Source organism: Rhamphochromis sp. 'chilingali', assembly GCF_963969265.1.
Source record: "Rhamphochromis sp. 'chilingali' genome assembly, chromosome: 18".
NCBI classification, from domain to species: domain Eukaryota; kingdom Metazoa; phylum Chordata; class Actinopteri; order Cichliformes; family Cichlidae; genus Rhamphochromis; species Rhamphochromis sp. 'chilingali'.
In genome coordinates, this window is record NC_137945.1 from 6,265,838 (window position 1) to 6,290,844 (window position 25,007).

Consider the following 25,007-nt stretch of genomic DNA (forward strand, 5'->3'; position numbering starts at 1 on the left):
TGAAAATCCATAACATTTTAGTTTATCAATCAAAAGATCATCATTTATCAAATCAAATGCAGCACTAAAGTACAAGAATACCACTTTCCCATCATCTAGATGTTTATACCATATATTATCTGTCATATGAATTAGAGCTGAGCTGGTAAAATGACCAGCTTGGTTCAGTGAAGAAAAATGTCTGATTGTAACCTAAGGGTTTTTTACATTAAGAAAAAGAAACCAAACATCAAACACATATAAGCCTAAACAGTAACACATGAAAGTAGAGCAGGGCGATATGACCAAAAATATTTATCACGATATACATTTGAAAATTTGTGAAAACAATATAATTGACGATATAATTGACAACTTTATTAGTGCAAAAACACCATCAATGTATTTTCACTTAAACAAGCAGCTGTTTTTTATGTGCATTAAAGTTATATAAAAAATTAACAGTGCAAATGCAAATGGCTTGCTGACAGTTTAACCAAAAGGCATTTCCAGAGGAAATTGGCTGACATTTGCTCCAAGGCATTTGTATTTGCACTGTTAAATTTTTATATAACTTTAATGCACATAAAAAACAGCTGTTGGTTTAAGTGAAAATACATTAATGGGTTTTTTTTTTTGCACTAATAAAGTTGTTGAGTTGTAAAGTATTTTGTCTCGGGTCAATCATATCGTCAGTTACATTGTTATCGCAAATTTTCAAATGTATATCGTGATAAATATTTTTGGTCATATCGCCCTGCTCTGTCTGTCACCTTCTGTGTTGAGCTCATTGTTTTCTCTGTAGCGGCTGAGCTGAGTCCAAGTAGCTGAAAATGTTCCTCTGCTGCTCCGTCAGACTCTTCTCCTCCTGCTGATCAGCTGGGACACAAAACAGATCTTTGTTAGGCTCCACACTGCACTGAAGAGTCAAAGTGTCTCATATGTTCATCTGACAACAAAAAACAAAAAAATTTTGCTTCCCCAAGTGGGCAAACAGACACAAAAGGTTTGAGCACCGATACCAAATTTAGCAGTATGGCAGACCAGTAGCAGGAGAGACTGAGGCCTGTTATTAGAATCAAATGCCCAGTGGGCCGACACACCGATTTGCACCGATAAGACAAAGACAGCTGTGTTTTATCCTGGAATACATTTTTTTTTACATTTCCTTGAAATGTTTTTCATTGTAGCACTTTTACCTCCAACTAGGGGTGCAACAATACACAAAATTCACAGTTCAGTTCGATACTTTGGTGTCACAGTTCAATATTTTTTCGATACAAAAAAAAAATGTTCATGCCTTTTTAATTTGTCATTTATTAAAATTATAAATATATATTTTAACTCAAAAGTACAGTTTTTAAATTTAATGTTGATGAAACAACAAAAATAAATAAATCTGATAGAAAACTCAATCATCTTTGGAAAAGAGTTTATTACAGAGAAATGGCTCTTTCCAAAAAAAAAGCTATTCTATACGCTTCTTCTGGGCTATACTCTCAGCAGCATATTAAACATCAGGTCCCCATAAGGAGAATCATGTGCTAACGGCTGCCTAAATGACTCGGGTAAAGTTTGTAGCATGCGTGCTTGTTGTTTTTGTCTGCTTCCACTTGTCTTTGCACTAGGATGATGTCGGCATAAATGTGTAGTCATATTCATTGTGTTCCCACTAGCGCTGTCAGCGTTAAACTCGTTAAAATGACGTTAACGCCATAACGCTGCAAATCTCCCTTAACGAGTTACCATGGATCGTGTGCGTGGGGCTGTACGGCATCAACACGTTAACAAGCTAACTGCGCTAACGCACTAGTTCCCACCAATTGAGCATTGCGTGGCACATCCGACATACTGTTTTACTTTTGTCCATGACGCGCTTACCTTCAGGGTCATGCTTCACATGAACATCAAGATAGTTTCAAACGCCAGATCTGAATGAAGGTGGGGGAGGTTCAATTTCGGGTAGCGTTGAGGCAGTTGCCATATTGCAACGAGCTTGGCTTCTGTCTTGCTAGCTTGCGCTGCGCTCAGTGGATCTGCACTCGACAGTGCAGCCTAGGCGGGGTAGTCGAACACAGATCTACTGAGCGCTCAACACAGACAGCATCGTTGGAAGAAAAGTTGATAAAACAAATAAAAGATTTTGTATTGTTCGATACATATGCATACCGAACCGAAAGCACTGTATCGAACGTATTTGCTTGTTTATTTTTTTTAAAAACACACACTCCCTTCACCTCTTCTACATTCTTATGTTTCTCCCAGAGCAGATCTGAGGGGCAGCCCCTCAGTCATACACATATACTTTTAATCTCACCCTTAAGGGGTGGTCCCCAGGAGTTTCACAGCATGGTTTAGAACAGTGGTTCTCAAACTGTGGTACACATACCACTAGTAGTACTTAGTCTCTCTCTGGTGGTAAACGGAAAATCTCAATTTTTTTTAAAGACTAAACAATATGTAATTGTGGAGGTATGCAAAGACGACAAGCGTTCCCGGGGCTCTTCTGGGAGAGAGAGTGTACCAGAAAACGTCTCCCCGAGCATGAGTCCTCTATAAAGAGCAGCTTATTGCCAGTGGTGGGGGCCCCTTCTGCAAGTGAGTAGTAACCCTTTGCAGCCAGCAACAGTGAATTGGTGAAGCCAGCTGTCGGAGGAAGACTTGAGTGAAGAGGAATCCGCCTTCATCTGTCTCTAGCAAGGACAGTGTGCTCTACATGAGCTCAAGAGCAATACCGTCACCCAGGCCCGAGAGAGGAGTTTCTCGGCCCGAGAGAGGAGTTTCTCGGTCCGAGGGAGTAGCGCTGTAGACGTGGACAAAATTGTTGGTACCCTTCAGTCAATGAAAGAAGAACTCACAATGGTCACAGAAAAAAACTTTAATCTGACAAAAGTAATAATAAATAAAATTCTATGAATCTTAACCAATGAAAATCAGACATTGCTTTTCAACCATGCTTCAACTGAATTATTTAAATAATAAATGGATGAAACAGGGCTGGACTAAAATGATGGTACCCCTAGAAAAGAATGAAAATAATGTGACCAAAGCGACATGTTAATTCAAGGTGTGTCCACTAATCAGCATCACAGGTGTCTACAATCTTGTAATAAGTCAGTGGGCCTATATATAGGACTCCAGGTGTTGTTTGGTGACATGGTGAGTACCACACTCAACATGGACCAGAGGAAGCAAAGGAAGGAGTTGTCTCAGGAGATCAGAAAGAAAATCATAGACAAGCATGTTAAAGTTAAAGGCTATAAGACCATCTACCAGCAGCTAGATGTTCCTGTGACTACAGTTGCACATGTTATTCAGAAATTTACGATCCATGAAACTGTAGCCAACCTCCCTGGATGTGGCCACAGGAGGAAAAGTGATGACAGATCAAAGAGACGGATAATCCGAAAGGTAACAAAAGAGCCCAGAAAGACTTCTAAAGAGATCCAAGCTGAAGTTCATACTCAAGGAACATCAGTGTCAGATCGCACGAGCCGTCATTGTTTCAACCAATCCCCGGGTCTCGGACCGGTACCGGTCCGTGAGTCGTTTGGTACCGGCTGCGAGAGTTGAGGCTCAGGTGTGAAATGTATGGTTTTCAGGGTTTATATCGGTTTTCAGTGTTATTTTGTTATCGTTAACTCTGTTTCATGGGCGACCGTGGCTCAGGGGGTTGGGAATCGCATCTGTAACTGGAAGGTCGCCGGTTTGATCCCTGGGCTCTCTGTCCTGGTCGTTGTGTCCCTGTGCAAGACACTTAACCCTACTTGCCTACTGGTGTTGGCCAGAGGGGCCGATGGCGCGATATGGCAGCCTCGCTTCTGTCAGTCTGCCCCAGGGCAGCTGTGGCTACAACTATAGCTGCCTCCACCAGTGTATGAATGTGAGAGTGAATGAATAGTGGTATTGTAAAGCGCTTTGGGTGCCTTGAAAAGCCCTATATAAATCCAATCCATTATTATTATTCCTGGGTCTTTTCACGTGTGTTATGAATAAATCTTCTTTTTTTCGGTACCAGTACTAGTTTTATTTTGTTGTATCCGCGACACCTTAAACGCCGGTTCGTGAAAATATTATCGGGCATAAACCGGTCCGTGGCGCAAAAAAGGTTGGGGACCGCTGACTCAGACAACTTAAAAATATTATTGTTTGGCTTTTTTCAGTGTTTTATTTGTTCCTGACTAAATCAGTTAGGCTGAGATCAAAGTTATTAAATTAAATAAATAATAATAATAATAATAATAATAATGGATTGGATTTATATAGCGCTTTTCAAGGCACCCAAAGCGCTTTACAATGCCACTATTCATTCACTCTCGCATTCATACACAATAAAACATTATTATTCCCTCGGGAGGGTTCCTCTGGGAGTTTCACACAGCTGAAAACACGTCAAACAGAAAACTGATTAAACAAAAGTGTGAGATGGTCAAGAATTTATGCGTCCGGTTATATTTTAGATAGCAAGGAGCAGACGGCAAAGTTTCACTCCACTGAGAGAGGTTGTGATGCAATTCTGAAGGCTAGACCGTCCAACCTCACAATCAGTCACGTCCAGCCTACCAGATTTTCGAAGGACCTGGCCCACACCCACACACCTTTTGAATGTTGGCAAATATGTGTATGTGGTGTCTGTGAAGGTTCTCAGTCATCGTAGTCTAAGGAGCTTGGAAAGAAAAGTGTCTGGACTTCTTTAAGAAGCTTGAAATACATTTAAATCTGGGACTCTCCACCATTTGACCCTTAGAACGGAAGAAGCTTCTCGGATGATAAGAGGTGAAACGTCTTCATGTGTATGTGGTGTTAAATAGGCCTATACTACTGCGCTTTGATGTCGCTCGTAAGGGTGAAACTCATTGTGAAACGTTTGAGAACCACTGCTACAGAACAATGGTAATTTCCCTTATATGGTAACACCTGCAACCCACGTGACACCCAGAATAGAGATTGACAGACCACGTGACTTTCGCGCATTGCATGCCGGGTACTAGTGGCAAAACAATCAAACCAATGAATCAAATGCAAGCATTTGCAGCACCGCAAAACGTTCATTCTCCGGTTCCAATACCTTCTTGCTTTTTCTTTGCCCCCCAAAAAAGGTATGTAAAAAACAAAGGAGAACAATGCCGGTCCGTACAAAGACAGACTTGATGAAAAGTCAAAGAAAAGATACGAGGAAAAAATCAAACGAGTGAAAGGGTTAGACCCTGACGAGCACACAGAGTGGACAAAATACGTTAGCATGCTGCCCAACTTTCACCACGCTCATATTTATAATTATACGGTTCTTGGAGTGAGTGCATACACTCATGACGTTTTTAGTAACTTCAGGTCACTGCAACAAGCCCAGGTACAGTTTACCGACGGATGGGTACAGGACCTTGAAATGCACCGAAAGACCATCGTACGTATCATAAGTTTACCAGTCTCACAAATCGTCTTCATAAATACACATTCGTTAACAGTTTATTAATAGGACCTTTGAGCTCAACAGTAATTAATTAGTAGTGGAAATAATTTCTGGTACGCATCACAGAAATGTAGCAGTGACAATAATATTGTATGCTGTAATTGTACTGGCCAATTAGTGATACAAAAAAAAACTGTTTTATCCTGTGAATAAAAGTATATGTTTTTGTCAATGTACCATAATAACAGAAGCGAAACGCAATGTTGTGTCAGGACAATTCACCATTTATGCACAATAAACAAAGGACCATAGCGCAACAATTTCTGTTCAGCGCCAGACTTGCTTGTAACTTATATCACCAATTATGTTATGAAAAATTACGTGTTAACTACTACAAAACACTTACCTTTGTGGAAATGCTTGGAGCAGACTAACCTGTGAGCTGGAGTGTTCTGGGACGTTATATTTAGTCTTCGAATGGCTGCAATCCAGGCCATCCGTTGGCTCTTTGTTACTTCAGAAACATGGCTTGAACAATTTCTCTTCAACGACGTAATCCGATAACAACCGATCTCTTTACACGTCGGCTTCCCGTAGCTCTCATGTGACCGGCTATTGCTGTTAATAATACAACAGCTTCTTGCCATTTTTGTTTCTTTTTAATCGCTGTGTAACTGATTTCAATCCGGTCGTTAAGTGATGATGTGACGAATCCTACTTCCGGACCTAAAGTAGTCTGCGTTTAATATGGCTTTTGTGTTGTTAACATGTTTAATGTTTTGTATTTTCTTCTATTTAATCTCAAAAAGCTCCTAAAACAGTCAGTGATCACTGTTGACCTCCCTCGGCTTTTATTACCGCTAATCATTTATTTAAGCTCAGTTTTTAAAACCTTAGGATGTAACTACAGCCCAGCCCACGCAGCAGTATATGAATGACTAACCTCGTATTGTGGATGGATTATCTCAGTTGTTCTCCTGGCTGAAGTTTGGTCTTTTTACAGCATCCTGCCATGCGATTACATTTGTTCCTGACCACCGAGAACACTCACGTTAACTTTTATCGAGTGGAAAAAAAGTTAGCTTGTTTATATTATGCTAACATGGCTGTGTCGCTAGCGGTCACGTAGCACATCATTATATACCAGCTAGCCAAACTTCAGTAACCCTACAAACGTCACTTTAGTTTTCTGTCTTCATTTATGTTGGAAGTGATAACAGAGCTGTACGTTTCAAATTGTTTCCAAAACCCCGCAGTCAGGACATGCTATATTGTATTTATGTCTGTGAAGGTTCTCAGTCATCCAGGTCATCGTAGTCAAAGGAGCTTGCAAAGAAAAGCGTCTGGACTTCTTTAAGTTACTTGAAGACGTTTCACCTCTCATCCGAGAAGCTTCTTCAGTTCTAAGGTCAAATGGTGGAGAGTCCCAGATATAAACCTAGTGGGAGTAACCCCCCACAGAGGGACCAAGATAAGATGTCCTGATAAGAAGGACAGACGCAACAACATTGTCATCCCCTATGTAGCCGGTGTATCAGAAAAACTCAGGAGAGTTTTCTCCAAGCATGACATCCCGGTGCATTTCAGACCCAGCAACACGCTCAGACAAAAACTGGTTCACCCGAAAGACAAAACCCCTTCCCAGACGCCTTAACGCCCACTCACATCCTGGGCCATCTGATCTCAGGAATTCGCATGATAAGGTGGGGCCAGGTTTCACAATGAACTCACCCGAAACTCTGGCTGATTGGGACCCACACCCAGTTTCACACCTTGTCTCAGGCGATTAGAGGATCATCAGGGGGTCCTTTTGTCCCTCTGTGGGGGGTTACTCCCACTAGGTTTATATCTGGGACTCTCCACCATTTGACCTTAGAACTGAAGAAGCTTCTCGGATGAGAGGTGAAACGTCTTCAAGTAACTTAAAGAAGTCCAGACGCTTTTCTTTGCAAGCTCCTTTGACTATATTGTATTTAGATAGAAGCTAGAGAGCTAACTTCCTGCTAACTTCTAACTCCATTAAATGTCATAAATTCAGTTTTCATGGATGGCTGGATGTTAAACTCAATTGTTACACCTGGTAGAGCAGAATGCTGATCATTTTATTAAAGACTTTAGACAGTTTTTCAACTAATAATAATAATAATAATAATAATAATAATAATAATAATAATAATAATGGATTGGATTTATATAGCGCTTTTCAAGGGACCCAAAGCGCTTTACAATGCCACTATTCAATCACTCTGACATTCACACACTGGTGGAGGCAAACCACATTTGTAGCCACAGCTGCCCTGGGGCAGACTGACAGAAGCGAGGCTTCCATAACGCGCCATCAGATGAAGTTTACGAAAGAACAGAACATGAACATAAAAAAACAAGGGGTAAAACAATAATTACATGAGTACACGAAAAAAAATCAACATATATAAATATTGTTCTGAGAGCCTTTTTGTTGGTTGAGTCTGATATTAATTGTATGTACTATTCCATATCCTTATAAAAAGGCAAAAATATGGCATTTTATTAATAAACTTACATTTATGGATAGAAAATTTAGCTAAACGTATTAAGAAATGTATAATAAAAAAAATTTATCATTCTTCCTGGAGAACTTAAAGAAACAGAATAAAACATTTTCCCATCATTAAGAAAACTCCCTTAAAATATGGACAATAACAAAACTGCTAAATTCTTCCAGAATCTCTGTGTAGAGGAACAGTACCAAAAAAGATGTGCTACAGTTTCTGGATGATCCCCACAGAAAGTTCAATTAGTATTTATGTGTCTTTTAAATGTTACCATATAGTGACTGGCTGGGTAACATTTATGAAGAATTTTACATGAGATATCCTTCACCTTGTTTACAATTAGATATTTATGGGATCATCCAGACTGTCTTCCAGGTGATATCTGGAACATGTTGGTTCCAGTAAGATATTATATATATGGGAGAGACACGTTATCTTCTTGGAATAAACTATGTATTCTCTTATTGCTGTTACCAAGTTCCTGTGAAAAGCAGATTTTTCCCACTGCTGACTCAGCTGGATCAGGGAGAGTGACTGAGGTAGATATTGAACTGTCAGTGTTTTTATATAACATTAAAGTACCTGAGGGTATGGCACCAAGCACCATTGAGAATTCCCAAACACTGATGGGAAAATTATATAGTGTAAGGGATTCATTGTAAGTAAGTAGTGCTCCCTCTTTATTAACCAGCTGAGCCACCAATAGGATCCCATTTTGGACCCAAGTTTCCAGGAAAAGTGATAATAAAAGAAATAAAATATCTCTGTTGTTCCAGATGAGTTATATGTGTGGTGAGAAGTTGTGTTTATAAATGAGGGTCCACGCTAAGAGGACTTGCTTATGGAAGGATGAAAGATTTACAGGGAGTTTTCCAACACTGTAATTACAATTTAAAATAAAATTAAAGCCACCAAAATAGGAGAAAATATGATATGGTATAAAATTCCAGATAGAGGTAGGGTTTTAAGAAAATGTTTAGCCCAAATCATTTTGAAAGTGTTATTTAAAGTAGAAAAGTCTAAAATGTTAAGCTCACCTGATTCATAGTTATTCATCACAACAGATTTTCTAATATGTGTACGGTTTTTCCATATAAAATTAAAGAGCATGCGGTCAATGTCTTTACTAATTTTCTTATCCAGATGTAAGGAGAGAGCAGCATATGCCAGTCGTGATATCCCTTCAGTTTTAGTAATTGACACTCTACCTGTCAGAGCAACACGTTCTCACTCCCAACTCGTCAAATGTATGACACATGGTCAGGCTCCCTCTGCTTCACTTATCGACGTGCAGGGTACCCCCCTCGCATCGAGAATTGACGTGCAGGGTCCTCCCATTGAATACTATGCTGCTCCCTAATCGTTGTTTATTGACGACAAGAGATTTCCGCGGAAGAGCCTCTTGTTTGTATATTTATACATTTCCGAAATCACATTGTAGTGACGTATACTGAACACAATATATTGTGTAATGTAAACAACTACCTGAGAAACAGCAGATAAATTCATTTTAGTTATTACTTCTGTATCGTGTATTGCATTTATGGATGGAGTGGTGTATGCTGGGTAATGGCACAGCTAGCGACTGGGTGACTTTATTCACCCGCTTCGGCTGTTATCAGTCCATACAATGGGCATTATTAGCACAAATCAATCCCATAGATATGGGCCATCTCCTTCTAGATTGTTCAGAAGGTTGTTATCATCCATCCACATGGAGGATCACTAACAGGAGCGTGGGAAGACTCCAGAATCCACTCTGGCTGGAATCCGGTGGATTTAGCAGTGTTTACAGGTAAGACCATTTAAACGGAAAGCATTTATAGAATGACTATTAAAAGTCAGTGAGTGTCAATAATCATGAGTGAACTCCCCGATGAAGCCTTGTGTGCTAAAACATGTCAGAGTTTAAAGGTTAAACATGAGTTTCCAAAACGTTTTGCTGGAGAACAATGAACTATTTGACTGAGTTTCAATTATTTACAGACGAGCAAAACCAGGGCCCTGTTTCAGGAAGCCGGTTTAGTGGAAAAACTGAGTAAGTATACCCTGAGTTAACGAAAACTCTGGGTTTTCGGTTTCACAAAGCGAGTTCAGCTGCAGCCTGAGTGAGTCACTATGACGACACACTCCGTGAAGCTAACCTGCCCCCTAGCAGGTTTACTACAACTAACCCTGACTGTCTCCGCCCCTTTGTCGGAAACCTGACAGTAGGAAGTGTCGGACATGGCGTGCCACTTCCTTGAAGAGCCAGTAGATCGTGAAGCCCAAATTCTCCGCAGAGCTCTCCGCCGGGAGAGAGTGATCAGAGCGCGTTTGGACATTTTATCATTTCCTGATGATTTTCTGTGCGAACGTTACCGTTTCTCAGCACAATCTATAATTTATTTGGATAACATCCTCAGGCCATATATTACGCATGTGACACATCGCGGACATGCTCTCAGTTCATTGCATATTATTTGTATTGCACTTCGGTTTCTTGCAAACGGGAGCTTTCTGTATAATATTGGTGACGCTGAGCACGTTTCCAAGGCTACCGTCTGTCGGGCAGTCAGGAATGTTACAGTTGCACTGAAACGTCTCCTGCACTCGTCTGTGGTGTTCCCCGGTCACAGACCCACAAGATTTATCAAAGAGGGATGCCACAAAATTGCAGGTATCAGGATGAACAAAACTTAATTTATGATGTGGTGATACTTGGACTACTACTTAAATTGCACATTTATTTTCAGGGTTCCCAGGCGTGATTGGCTATACAGATGGCACTCACATTCCAATCATTGCTCCTTCAGTAAATGAAGGAGACTATGTGAACAGGAAGTCTTTCCACAGCATTAATGTACAGGTACATAGTTCCCTGTAGCATGTCAAACTAACAAATTATTTCATTATAGTAATGGATGCTAATTTGTGTTCTCTGCACTGTGAAGATCATATGTGATGCTGCCAACATTATCACAAATGTGGAAGCCAAGTGGCCAGGCTCTGTCCATGACTCACAAATATTCCGTGAATGTACACTGAGCACAAAATTTGGACATGGTGAGTTGAGAATACTTTAAAATATATAAAGACCAATTGCTTCAGGGACATTTGAACTGAAGTGTACCCTTCTGTCTTAGGAGAGTTCACTGGCTACTTGCTTGGTGATAGGGGGTATCCATGTTTACCCTATTTGCTTACCCCTTACCCTGACCCTGAACCGGGCCCACAGCAGCGATATAATCTGGCTAATTGCAGGACAAGAGCCAGAATTGAAATGACTATCGGAATGCTTAAGGCCCGGTTCCAGTGCCTGCAAAGACTCAGGGTCACCCCAGAAAGGGCATGTGACATTATTGTGGCATGTGTGATTCTTCACAACATTGCCACAATTAGAGGAGAACACTGTCCTTCTGAACCAAACATCAGCAGTGATCCAAACCATGAACATCCTGACCCTCCCACGGACATACAAGATGGAAGAGCAGTCAGAGACACCATATGTCACAATCATTTCCTTTGACCCATCACCTCAACATGTTGAAAGAAGAATAAACAGATTTTTTGTTCAACTGGCTTTATTGGTCGCCTGTATTTCCTGTACACAAAGTATTAAAAGATGTAAACCTCATAAAGTGTCTCTGTTGCTTCCTCCTCTGTAACAGCTGTCAATGTTTCTTCATTATTTTCCTGTAGTAAAGAAATAAACAACATTGCTGTTCTACTGTAAACTCATATAATCTGTGGAGTATTACTCACAACTGCATGTTGGTCTGGCTCAACAGGAGGCTGCACCAGATGCAGTACACCATCACCATCAACTGATAGAATATGAGGTTTATACAGGTCACTTATAACTTACAAGGGACCAAATGGCAATTAACAAACATACCAAGCACCTTACACTTCATTGTCATTATGCTCTCAAAGACAACCAAGGCTGAGGGAAGGCAAAATCAGTCGGAAAATAACTTCACTACAAAATAATTCATTATGGTAAAGAGTTTATCAAATGAATGTGTCGCACTGCAAAGGTGACTGTGAAGAAAGGATGTATGCACATCATGTATTATTTTGAATTTACCCCTTATGTAGGCACTTGTGTCTTGCGGGGTTATTGACTCAGAGGATGTCCCCACAGAGATGCCTTCGGCCACAGGGCGCCCACTGTTTTGGCTGAGGGCCAACTGCTCAGCCTCTGTGAGTGGTGGTGGTGGAGGACCCCCACCTGTTTTTCGGGCCTCCGCTTTTTTTCTGTTGGCTATAACGGGGCCACATTTGAGCATACAGAGTAAGCAAATATGTACTTGTAATGTGCTCAGATAATTTCAATAAGTGCTTACAGAAAGAAAATTAATGTAGCCTCTAACTGCAATTGATTTACATGGGACAAACAGACCAAGCACTATGGCTCATAATACAATTACACCTCACCTGTTTGGACTATATTTTTATATTTCATTTTTACTTGCTGCCAGGCACGTTTGGGGCCTGTTGGGTTGCACCTGCGCTCACATCACATCACAAAATAAAATGTATAAAATAACAAATAAAATAACATATGATAAAATAACGTGTTAAATGGGTGGAAATCCCTCGATCAATGTTTAAATTAACACTCACGCATTGACTCTGTCGGCTATGTTTTGCCATGCATGCTTTTGCAGCTGTGGCTGTGTTCCTTTTTTTTCGCGGAATTTGCATGTTATCGGCATATGCTGCCATCAGAATTTCGGCCTCAAGCGCTGTGAAATACATTGACCGCGCCTTCTTTCCCTCCGTCTCCATGGTGACTCGCTTAATCTGTGCTCCGCTTATCAGGGCTTTATGTATCCTCGTCCGCGCGCTTCACTTGGGGTTGACTGAACTAATTGTTATCAGCCTTTCTGAAACGGAATATTCCGAGTTGGACAGTTCGGGGTTACTCAACCGTGAGTGTCGTTTTTCACTCTGAGTTTTCCAAACCGGCTTCCTGAAACAGGGCCCAGGACAGAGAAAAAAGGACAAAACTGACTCAGTAAAACGACAGAAAATAAGATCCCATGTAAATCTGTATTATGTAGACGTTCAGCCCAGCAACCAGTTCAGTTCAACACAAGTTTAAATGATTCTATCTGAACTCTGTGGAGCCTGATCTCAAGCTTTTTGAGTCTGACACTGAAACCAGAGGATCTTTCTGTCTCTTCAGATTCACTGTGATCCAGTGATGGGAGTGATTTCAGCCCTGAGTGATCACACTGATGTTTGCACAGAGCAGACAATGAGGTGAATGTTTTGGCACATTGGTAACAGTGAAACAGTTTATTAGTAACGTGGGATCGTTTGTGTGTGGAGTATGAACTGAGATTCCTGAAGCTCTTGTCACACTGGTCACAGCTGTAGTTTCCTTCCATGTGTGTACGTTCATGCTTGTTACAAGTACTTGAATCTGAGAAGCTTTTGTCACAGTGTCTGCACTTGTATGGTTTCTCTCCTGTGTGGACTCGTTTGTGTGTTTTAAGCTCCCTTGCAGTGGTGAAGGATGACCCACACTGATCACAGAGGTGCTTTTTAACCCCACTGTGAATCAGTTCATGCCGTTTTAAGTCACCTGATGTGGTGAAGCTTCTCCCACATTCTTTGCAGTATTTCACTTTGTCTCCAGTGTGTCTACGTTGATGTATTTTTAGGTCAGCTTGGCAACTGAAAGTTTTTCCACAAAGGTCACAATGAAAGTCTTTCCCACCACCACAGTGATGACAGGGTTGAGAACTGGATCCATCTGTGTCGCTCTGCTTCTAAACAAAGACACAAAGACAGTGTACGTCAGTCCTTCAACATTTTTATCCTGAACGTCGCCTGAAATAAAGAGCATCTCTGCAGACGTCCAATTACATTTGACTGTTTCAGTTAACACACTCAGTTTACTGGGCTGCAATAACTACAATACTACCATCATAATACTACAGTAATACTAAAATCATAACTGACATGAAAATCTGAATAATCACTCAGAGCTGCTTTTCCATGCAGTAGAATTGCTAACATGCTAACACAGTTTAATGAGCAGAGTTGTTCCAAACAGTCAGGCTAAAATGACAAGATAACAATATAAATACATACCTCACAGTAACTGCACTTGTAGAGTCTCTTTCTGGTGTGGATCTGTTGGTGTCGTCTCAGGTAATGTGGAGATTTAAAAGTCTTCTCACACAGGTCACATTGATAAGGTCTCTCCTCAGTGTGGGTAAACATGTGTCGTTGTAACTTTTCGTCTGTTGTAAAGTATTTGCCACACTGTTCACAGCAGTACACATCATGTCTGGTGTGAATGCGTAGGTGTATATTTCTGTGCCCTATCTGACTGAAGGTTTTTCCACAGATGTCACAGCTGTACGCCTTAATTCCAGAGTGGCTAACTAGATGCCTCTGTAAGTTGCTACTTTGAGTAAAAGCTCTGCCACACTGATCACAGCTGTACGCTTTAACTCCACTGTGGATGAGTTGGTGTCTTTTTAGGTAACCCTTCCAGGAAAAAGACTTTCCACACAAGTCACAGCTGAACGGTCTCTCTCCAGTGTGGATGACCTGATGCTGTTTTAGATGATCTTTCAAAGTAAAACCCTTCCCACACTCGTCACAGCTGTACGCCTTAATTCCAGAGTGGGTAACTAGATGCCTCTGTAAGCTGCTACTGTGAGTAAAACCTCTGCCACACTGATCACAGCTGTACGCTTTAACTCCACTGTGGATGAGTTGGTGTTGTTTTAGGGAATCCTTCCAGGAAAAAGACTTTCCACACAAGTCACAGCTGAACGGTCTCTCTCCAGTGTGGATGACCTGATGCTGTTTTAGATTAGCCTTCTCAGTAAACTCCTTCCCACACTCGTCACAGCTGTACGCCTTAATTCCAGAGTGGGTAACTAGATGCCTCTGTAAGCTGCTACTGTGAGTAAAAGCTCTGCCACACTGATCACAGCTGTACGCTTTAACTCCACTGTGGATGAGTTGGTGTTGTTTTAGGGAATCCTTCCAGGAAAAAGACTTTCCACACAAGTCACAGCTGAACGGTCTCTCTCCAGTGTGGATGACCTGATGCTGTTTTAGGTTAGACTTCACAGTAAACTCCTTTCCACAATCGTCACAGGTGTATGTTTTCTCTCTCTTTCTTCTGTGAGGTTTGTCGGCCTCCTGAGAGCGCTGACTTCTCGCTCCATGTTGGTCCTGCAGTGACAGAGATACAAACAGAGGCAGTGAGTGAAATGCAGTCGTGGAACAAACTCAACCTTCAAACTCCCTCCATTAACACTAGTTTTAAACCTGAAGGTGGAGTGTGGCACCAAACACCTTAAAGGTCTCTTATCCCCACCTGCTGGTAGTTCTAACACATTACATCCAACCTGCTGTTAAAAATAATTCATGACTGTTTAAGCAGTGTTTAAAATCATGCCCATCTCTCCTGATTGTACACACACACACACACACACACACACACACACACACACACACACACACACTTTTATATTATTTTATAATTTATATTATTTTGTTGTTTTCTATTACATATTTCTATAATTTGTATAGATTTATACATAACTATTCAGTGATATTAAATCCTATGTTTGTTTATTTGTTTATTCATAAGGAACCCCATTAGCTTCCACAACAGATGTTGCTCGTCTTCTGTCATATACAATCACATGGAGGAAAAAACATGGCAGCGACGGAGAATGAGAAGGGTGAAAGCGGATCGTTGAATGAAACAGATGAACCAGAATTGGTTTGTAAAAATGCTGCAACTTCCGTGATGTGGAACTGGTTTAGCTTTCGTACGTCAGATACACAACAAACATTATTTGTGGTAGAGCATGCTAGCAGGCCGTCGTTATTACTGTGTTTTTTTAGAGTTGTAAAGTATTTTGTCTAGTGTCAATTATATCATCAGCTACATCATTAACGCAAATTTTCAAATGTATATCGTGATAAATATTTTTGGTCATATCGCCCTGCTCTGTCTGTCACCTTCTGTGTTGAGCTCATTGTTTCCTCTGTAGTGGCTGAGCTGAGTCCAAGTAGCTGAAAATGTTCCTCTGCTGCTCCGTCAGACTCTTCTCCTCCTGCTGATCAGCTGGGACACAAAACACATCTTTGTTAGGCTCCACACTGCACTGACGAGTCAAAGTGTCTCATATGTTCATCTGACAAGTAAAAGAACACATTTTTTTTTCCCAAGGTGGGCAACTTATTGGAAACAAACACAAAAGGTTTGAGCACTGATACCTGGCATTGCTGGCATTGAAAGATGCAATGCCAGCAATGTGGATGGTTAAGACTAAAACAATCATTAAGCAAAGACTAACCCCCACCTAGAGCTGGGCGATATAAGATTTTTTCATATCACCATATGTTTTTTTTTCATTTCAGGCGATAACGATATCTATCACGATATAAGCCAAATAACTATATTTGTAAGATTTAAATGTGCCGTTGCTCACAAGTAAAATGTGAAATAATCAGCAGCTTGTTTTTATTTAAATATTTATTTCCCATAATAAGTTCAACAGGGTAGATGTACTTAAGGAACATGAGACTTTTTCAGATAAATAAAGGCAAATATTGCAAACTACACAAAAGGCAGCCGCTAAAGCGTTTAAGTTTCAAAATAGAACAAACGAAACAGACTAAACTGTCAATTCCACTTAGAAACAAAATATTAATTCTAAAAAAATTTGTTTTACAGAAGAACAGACAAAACTGACTAACTTTTGTCAATATCAAATAAACTGAGAACTAAAAGGAAATTCTCAATCTCTCCTTGTTTTATAGCTGAGCTTTTCAAACAGTTTTAACAGTGACTTTAGTCTGACAAAAGCCGAATGATGAATTAGCGCTTCCAGTCAGAGACTGAGCATGCACTGGTTTATTGTATTTCCAGACTTGCTTTCGGCACAATTTACAGTGCGCGCTACTCTGTTTTTTGTCAGACTTGAAATAGCCGAAATACCTTCACACTACGGAACTTATATGGCTCTTCCATTCGACAAACTCTCCAGCATTGGAAACATAATTGTTTTTTTCTTCGGTAACCTTCGTTCACGCTCTCGGTTGATTTTTCTCTAGTCGGTGTTACGGATTCAAATATTGGGATGGAGACAAGAGGAAAAACCACAATAACAACACTGGTCCGGCCGGGTTGAGTCAAGCGATGATTTTAATGAACACACGCGTGGGAGATGGACACCGTGCGCAGACAGCATCAGATCTCAAAATGGTGGAGCATTGATCAAACTCTTATAGCCTCTGGTGCCCCCACCTTATCATAAAAGCCTAAACATTCACATTCTTTCTCTCACACGGCGCCTAAGCTACGACCTTGGCTCCCCGTTTATCTGCTCCTGCTGAGATGGGGCAGAAAACTCCAGCATGCTCTGTTCTCTTCTAATCAGACAAATAAGGCGATGACTTTCTGCGAACAGTATTTCTTATAACTCAGCAATATAATGCATCATATAACAATATCATTCATTCACAACAAATCAGCAGTCTAATGTAATGCAACTCAGTTTAACAAATGCAATAGTTATCACCTTCTTCTAATTCAGGAGAATAATGCAAACTAAAACTACATAATCATTCACAATCTTTAATTAGGGGTCTAACATGGCATAAAATAATATTATAATCTCACATCGGCAAACTCATTTCCTTCATTACCTGGGCAGCCCGGCTGGCTGCTTCCCAAACAAATACACATGTGCGCCTTGGCGCTTGTGCTGCACGTAACAAGTCACGTGATGCTGCGGCTGTGATTGGTTCGGCTCTGCGCTACTTAATTTGGATTGGCTGTTTTTTTTTTTTTTTTGGTTTTTTTTTTTGAGAGGACAAGAGCGGCGAGGTCTATCGCGATAGTTTAATTTTTCTATCGAGAAAAAGTTATTTCGCAATACATATCATTATCGTTCTATCACCAAGCTCTACCCACACCACGATTTTTTGATATGGGTAACCGCCCGTGTCGCCCGTATCAAAAACCGCTACTGCGTGTCACAAGTTAATCTGGCTGTAGGCTATGGTACTTGGCCAGAGGTTGCGCTGGTTGACTCGACTCCATTTGAGTGCACACAAAGTAAATTGCACGCTTTAGTTGTGCAGCGAAAATGAAAATCGCCCGTATCAAAAACCGCTACTGCCTATACTACTGTGCTGTGATGTCGCTCGTAAGGGTGAAACTCATTGTGAAACGTTTGAGAACCACTGCTACAGAACAATGGAGATTTCCGTTATATGGTAACGCCTGCAACTCACGTGACGCCCAGAATTGTACAATACTGATGCTCGAGAGCGCGCGTGTGATGCCAGTATGTGTAGAGTGTTGAGCGCGTGATCAGTGGTGAGAAAAACAAACCACGAAACTTGAGCTTTCTATGCTCGTGGCTCACTTGCACTTCTAATCTATTCGTTTGCACACTTACACACACCCAGCAGCTGTTTCCTGTTTTGCTACACTCTGGAGAGCCTCGCCTTTAACGGTCTCCTCTCACAGAGAGCAACAGAAAACTTCGAAAAACTCGAGATTGACTGAACTCAGTTCAAAGTTACCTTGACACTTACCTTTAGATGTGAGAGGTAGCGATGGTCCGCTTGAAGCTGACGCTCCGGTGCGTGTGTCAGAAAGATAAACACGCTGCTTCAGAAGCACTTTGTCGAGGCTTGATTCGTTTGGCCAGAGTCACGTGATTAGTGACGTCTGAAGCTTCATTTAGAGTGTACTTTTTTTATTACTGAACTTTATTGAAACACACAATAAGTATACAACATACACGAAAGAACAGAACATGAACATACAAAATCAGGGGTAAAAAAAACTAATTATATGAGTACGTGAAAAAATCAACATATAAATATTGTTCTGAGAGCCTTTTTGTTGGTTGAGTCTGATATTAATTGTATGTACAATTCCATATCCTTATAAAAACGCAGAAATATGGTTTTTTATTAATAAGCTTACATTTATGGATAAACTATTTATCTAAAAGTATTAACAAATTTATCATTCTTCCTGGTGAACTTAAAGAAACAGAATAAAACATTTCCCCATCATTAAGAAAACTCCCTTAAAATATGGACAATAACAAAACTGTTAAATTCTTCCAGAATCTCTGTGTAGAGGAACAGTACCAAAAAAGATGTGTCACAGTTTCTGGATGATCCCCACAGAAAGTTCAATTAGTATTTATGTGTCTTTTAAATGTTACCATATAGTGACTGGCTGGGTAACATTTATGAAGAATTTTACATGAGATTTCCTTCACCTTGTTTACAATTAGATATTTATGGGATCATCCAGACTGTCTTCCAGGTGATATCTGGAACATGTTGGTTCCAGTAAGATATTATATATATGGGAGAGACACGATATATTCTTGGAATAAACTACGTATTCTCTTATTGCTGTTACCAAGTTCCTGTGAAAAGCACATTTTTCCCACTGCTGACTCAGCTGGATCAGGGAGAGTGACTGAGGTAGATATTGACCTGTCAGTGTTTTTATATAACATTAAGGGTATGGCACCAAGCACCATTGAGAATTCCCAAACACTGACTTGAAAATTATATAGTGTAAGGAATTCATTGTAAGTAAGTAGTGCTCCCTCTTTATTAACCAGCTGAGCCATCAATAGGATCCCATTTTGGACTCAAGTTTCCAGGAAATGTGATTTATTTTTAAATAAAATATGTCCGTTGTTTTTCCATATAAAATTAAAGAGCATGCAGTCAATGTCTTTACTAATCTTCTTATCCAGATGTAAGGAGAGAGCAGCATATGCCAGTCGGGATATCCCTTCAGCTTTAGTAATTAAAACTCTACCTTTCAGAGATAAATCCCTTTGCAGCCACTGGTTGAACTTTTTTCGGATTCTTTTTAGTATAATCGGAGTGAAGTTTGACGAGCATCTTGACTTTTGGTCTTTGGATATTAACAAATTTTTATCATTAGAGAAAAAATTACCAATAATCATCCCACAGATGTAATATTATCTACAGCTACTTTTAGTACCATCGATGTTAAGTTAGACTCTTTTTCTCCAATTGATCTTTCTGAGTTAACTTCAATAATTACTTCCTCCAAACCATCAGCTCTTTCTTTTGCTCTCGGAGGAGGTGGACGCACTTTTTCTCCTCTCCCTAAATCTTCCCTGCTTATGTCCTTGTCTAGTCTCGTGGGTTTTTTTTTGTATTTTCCCTGGAACACTCTCTCACAGTCTGTTCTCTAAAACCTAAAAGAGGAATTATGGATTGGATCAACTGGTCCCTAAATGCAATTGACACCCCTTTCTCAACGAGAAGTTTGGGCTTGGGTGAGCCTGAGTGCTGAAGATATCTACCTATTCGGAACCATGGTAACAGGGTTCTGGCTGATCGGAGCTGGCTTGGCCCTGGCTTATCGAAGAATTAAGAAAGCGGAATCGGCTGTTCAAACCCCCACAAGGCTGCCCACTGGGATTGGAACGATGGGAGAGGCGTGAGTTTCTCAAAATGGGCTCATTGAGTCAGCACGGATAAGATCTTGGAGAGGCTACGGCTGCTGTGAATACTCAGAATAAGATCTCTGACTGCAAACTGGATACATCTTGGAAGGGCTAGCTCGGAATAACATCTCTGGGCGCAAAATTGGATTACATCTCGGGGAGGCACACTGCTGTGAGTTCTCAGAAATTGGCTCCTTGAGCACAAGAAATGACAACATCACAGAACGCAAGTATGGCGAAGCTCGCGGCTCTCCAACGGGAGAGTGAGAGACCAGTGTTGGACTGTAGAACTGCTTTGAAATTCATATGAGCTGTTCGCACTAAAGTAAAAAATACCATTACTTCATGCGGATACCCTCTCGGCGCCAGCTGCAAGGCCGGAGCTGAACACCCTGATAACGACTGTGTTTAGTCTGTTCCTTCCCATTCCATGCAAGGCCACCAGGGTTGGCTGGAAGACTGTTTACTTAGCCTGGCAGGGCGAAGGACACTGTCTCAGCTGAACTATGGACACGCACACGCACACACATACATATACTGATACTGATAAGCACTCACCGACGCATCACCCTCCCTACCCCGGATCCAACGCCACCTCCAACGCTTACCTCCCCTCTGATGTGGACATCTTGTCAGTTGGAGGCGCAATCGAAAGATTGCAGCGGTCCCAGATCAGATGTACACACTGGAACTCTTTCCCATGTTGCTTGTCTGTGTTTATTGTGCTATGGTGTGTTGATATCTGTGCATTCCTGTATTATCCTTTTGTGTTACACATTTCAATGTTTGTTCCTCGCTACCTAGCCTGACCTGTCTCCCCAATGTGATGTTTGTGTATTGTATGTACGGTCGGCAAGGTCTGTCATCTCGGTTGTGGGCAAAAGACCTGCAACTGACAAATAAAGGCTATCTCATCATCATCTCTCATCATCTCATCAACGTGTCTTTTATACCCCATTCCTACAAAACTGCTCAAAGACGTCCTGCCATTAATTAATTCTTGAGTCTTAAATATGATCAACCTATCTCTAATAATCGGCTATGTACCACAGGCCTACAAGGTGGCTGTAGTTAAACCTTTACTCAAAAAGCATCTGTCTTAGCTAATTATAGGCCAATCTCCAACCTTCCTTTCATATCAAAAATCCTTGAAAGAGTAGTTGTCAAACAGCTAACAGATCATCTGCAGAGGAATGGCTTATTTGAAGAGTTTCAGTCAGGTTTCAGAGCTCATCACAGCACAGAAACAGCTTTAGTGAAGGTTACAAATTATCTTCTTATGGCCTCTGACAGAGGACTCATCTCTGTGCTTGTCCTGTTAGACCTTAGTGCTGCGTTCGATACTGTTGACCATAATATCGTATTAGAGCGATTAGAACATGCTGTAGGTATTACAGGTACTGTGCTGCAGTGGTTTGTATCATATCTATCTAATAGACTCCAATTTGTACATGTAAATGGAGAGTCCTCTTCACCCACTAAGGTCAATTATAGAGTTCCACAGGGTTCAGTGCTAGGACCAATTCAATTTACATTATACATGCTTCCCTTAGGCAGCATCATTAGAAGACATAGCATAAATTTTCACTGCTATGCAGATGACACGCAGCTCTATCTGTCCATGAAGCCAGATAACACACACCAATTAGTTAAACTGCAGGAATGTCTTAAAGACATAAAGACCTGGATGGCCGCTAACTTTCTGCTTCTTAATTCAGATAAAACTGAGGTTATTGTACTCGGCCCTGAAAGTCTTAGAAATATGTTATCTAACCAGATTCTTACTCTGGATGGCATTACCTTGGCCTCCAGTAATGCTGTGAGGAACCTTGAAGTCATTTTTGACCAGGATATATCCTTCAATGCACATATTAAATAAACATATAAGACTGCCTTCTTCCATTTGCGCAACATCTCTAAAATTAGAAATATCCTGTCTCAGAGTGATGCTGAAAAACTAGTTCATGCATTTATTACTTCCAGGCTGGACTACTGTAATTCATTATTATCAGGATGTCCTAAAAACTCACTGAAAAGCCTTCAGCTAATCCAAAATGCTGCAGCAAGAGTACTGACAGGGACTAGAAAGACAGAGCATATTTCTCCTGTTTTGGCTTCCCTTCATTGGCTTCCTGTTAAATCCAGAATTGAATTCAAAATCCTGCTCCTCACATACAAGGTCTTAAATAATCAGGCCCCATCTTATCTTAATGACCTTGTAGTACCATATCACCCTATTAGAGCACTCCGCTCTCGCTCTGCAGGCCTACTTGCTGTCCCTACAGGGAGTGCAGAATTATTAGGAAAATGAGTATTTTGTCCACATCATCCTCTTCATGCATGTTGTCTTACTCCAAGCTGTATAGGCTTGAAAGCCTACTACCAATTAAGCATATTAGGTGATGTGCATCGCTGTAATGAGAAGGGGTGTGGTCTAATGACATTAACACCCTATATCAGGTGTGCATAATTATTAGGCAACATCCTTTCCTTCCTCAGAAAAGTCAAAAATAGTGAGACATCTTGCAGAGGGATGCAGCAGTCTCAAAATTGCAAAGCTTCTGAAGCGTGATCATCGAACAATCATTCAAAATAGTCAACAGGGTCGCAAGAAGCGTGTGGAAAAACCAAGGCGCAAAATAACTGCCCATGAACTGAGAAAAGTCAAGCGTGCAGCTGCCAAGATGCCACTTGCCACCAGTTTGGCCATATTTCAGAGCTGCAACATCACTGGAGTGCCCAAAAGCACAAGGTGTGCAATTCTCAGAGACATGGCCAAGGTAAGAAAGGCTGAAAGACGACCACCACTGAACAAGACACACAAGCTGAAACGTCAAGACTGGGCCAAGAAATATCTCAAGACTGATTTTTCTAAGGTTTTATGGACTGATGAAATGAGAGTGAGTCTTGATGGGCCAGATGGATGGGCCCGTGGCTGGATTGGTAAAGGGCAGAGAGCTCCAGTCCGACTCAGACGCCAGCAAGGTGGAGGTGGAGTACTGGTTTGGGCTGGTATCATCAAAGATGAGCTTGTGGGGCCTTTTCGGGTTGAGGATGGAGTCAAGCTCAACTCCCAGTCCTACTGCCAGTTTCTGGAAGACACCTTCTTCAAGCAGTGGTACAGGAAGAAGTCTGCATCCTTCAAGAAAAACATGACAATGCAGGACAATGCTCCAGCACACGCATCCAAGTACTCCACAGCGTGGCTGGCAAGAAAGGGTATAAAAGAAGAAAAACTAATGACAGGGCCTCCTTGTTCACCTGATCTGAACCCCATTGAGAACCTGTGGTCCATCATCAAATGTGAGATTTACAAGGAGGGAAAACAGTACACCTCTCTGAACAGTGTCTGGGAGGCTGTGGTTGCTGCTGCACGCAATGTTGATGGTGAACAGATCAAAACACTGACAGAATCCATGGATGGCAGGCTTTTGAGTGTCCTTGCAAAGAAAGGTGGCTATATTGGTCGCTGATTTGTTTTTGTTTTGTTTTTGAATGTCAGAAATGTATATTTGTGAATGTGGAGATGTTATATTGGTTTCACTGGTAAAAATAAATAATTGAAATGGGTATATATTTGTTTTCTGTTAATTTGCCTAATAATTATGCACAGTAATAGTCACCTGCACACACAGATATCCCCCTAAAATAGCTAAAACTAAAAACAAACTAAAAACTACTTCCAAAAACATTCAGCTTTGATATTAATGAGTTTTTTGGGTTCATTGAGAACATGGTTGTTGTTCAATAATAAAATTATTCCTCAAAAATACAACTTGCCTAATAATTCTGCACTCCCTGTGTAGCTACTTTTTACAACAGGTTTTCCCATTAACAGAAAATAGACAGAAACCCTAAAAGAAAATGGCCTTGTTTTACGCACATCAAGAAGGAGTCAGACGACCGTCGGTTCAATCCCGGTCAATGTTTCCTCCGTCGGGTACCATAAATGTATGAGAAACCCCCCCCCCCCCGAGAATTTATTATTTTTGTAAGAGTGAGAAAGAGAGGGAGAGAGAGAATCGATCCAACTTTCCTACAAAACGTTATACCACTCCGGGTCAAGAGGGGCGATATAGCACGGACCGGTCAGATGACTACGCCGGATGGAAACATAACCGGAAGCGTCCCGGGGACTTTCCCTTTGACCTTCATCCTGGAATGATCTGATATCCTCATGTCGGTGTTGTTCCCACATCATCATAATAAATGTTGTACCAGGTTCAACATTGCCAGTGACCAATCACATTGTTGTGACGTCCACCTCATCTGGAACAAGAGAGATATTTTATTTAAAAATAAATCACTTTTCCTGGAAACTTAGGTCCAAAATGGGATCCTATTGGTGGCTCAGCTGGTTAATAAAGAGGGAGTACGACTTACTTACAATGAATTCCTTACATTTTATAATTTTCCCGTAAGTGTTTGGGAATTCTCAATGGTGCTTGGTGCCATACCCTCAGGTACTTTAATGTTATATAAAAACACTGACAGGTCAATATCTACCTCAGTCACTCTCCCTGATCCAGCTGAGTCAGCAGTGGGAAAAATCTGCTTTTCACAGGAACTTGGTAACAGCAATAAGAGAAT

General features: G+C 41.0%; 3 protein-coding genes across 7 annotated transcripts in view; 1 reads left to right on the forward strand and 2 right to left on the reverse strand.

Annotated features, from left to right (window-relative positions):
• The window catches only part of LOC308385457 (uncharacterized protein), a gene marked incomplete at its 3' end in the record, with an annotated part of 56,093 nt that extends 54,866 nt beyond the window's left edge, over positions 1-1,227 (reverse strand). Inside the window, exon 1 of one of the 2 annotated variants that reach the window (XM_080864377.1) lies at positions 753-1,227. In XM_080864377.1, the coding sequence (XP_080720503.1) occupies positions 753-770 (18 nt within the window). In that variant the 5' untranslated portion in view covers positions 771-1,227. The remainder of the gene's footprint in view (positions 1-752) is intronic. The other variant, XM_080864379.1, reaches the window with a different exon arrangement.
• The window catches only part of LOC308385446 (uncharacterized protein), a 538,971-nt gene that overhangs the window by 416,107 nt on the left and 97,857 nt on the right, over positions 1-25,007 (forward strand). The gene's annotated exons all lie outside the window — the stretch shown is intronic.
• LOC308385444 (uncharacterized protein) lies at positions 12,765-18,615 on the reverse strand. Of its 2 annotated transcripts, none has more exons than XM_080864327.1 (4): positions 18,499-18,615; positions 15,910-16,015; positions 14,011-15,111; positions 12,765-13,682 (listed from the first exon to the last, which is right to left on the reverse strand). In XM_080864327.1, the coding sequence occupies exons 2-4, from the start codon at positions 15,925-15,927 to the stop codon at positions 12,993-12,995; spliced, it is 1,809 nt and encodes a 602-aa protein (XP_080720453.1). In that variant the 5' UTR covers positions 15,928-16,015; positions 18,499-18,615; the 3' UTR covers positions 12,765-12,992. The 2 variants fall into 2 exon arrangements, with proteins under 2 accessions (XP_080720453.1, XP_080720452.1); XM_080864326.1 differs by having other exon boundaries at positions 12,765-13,685.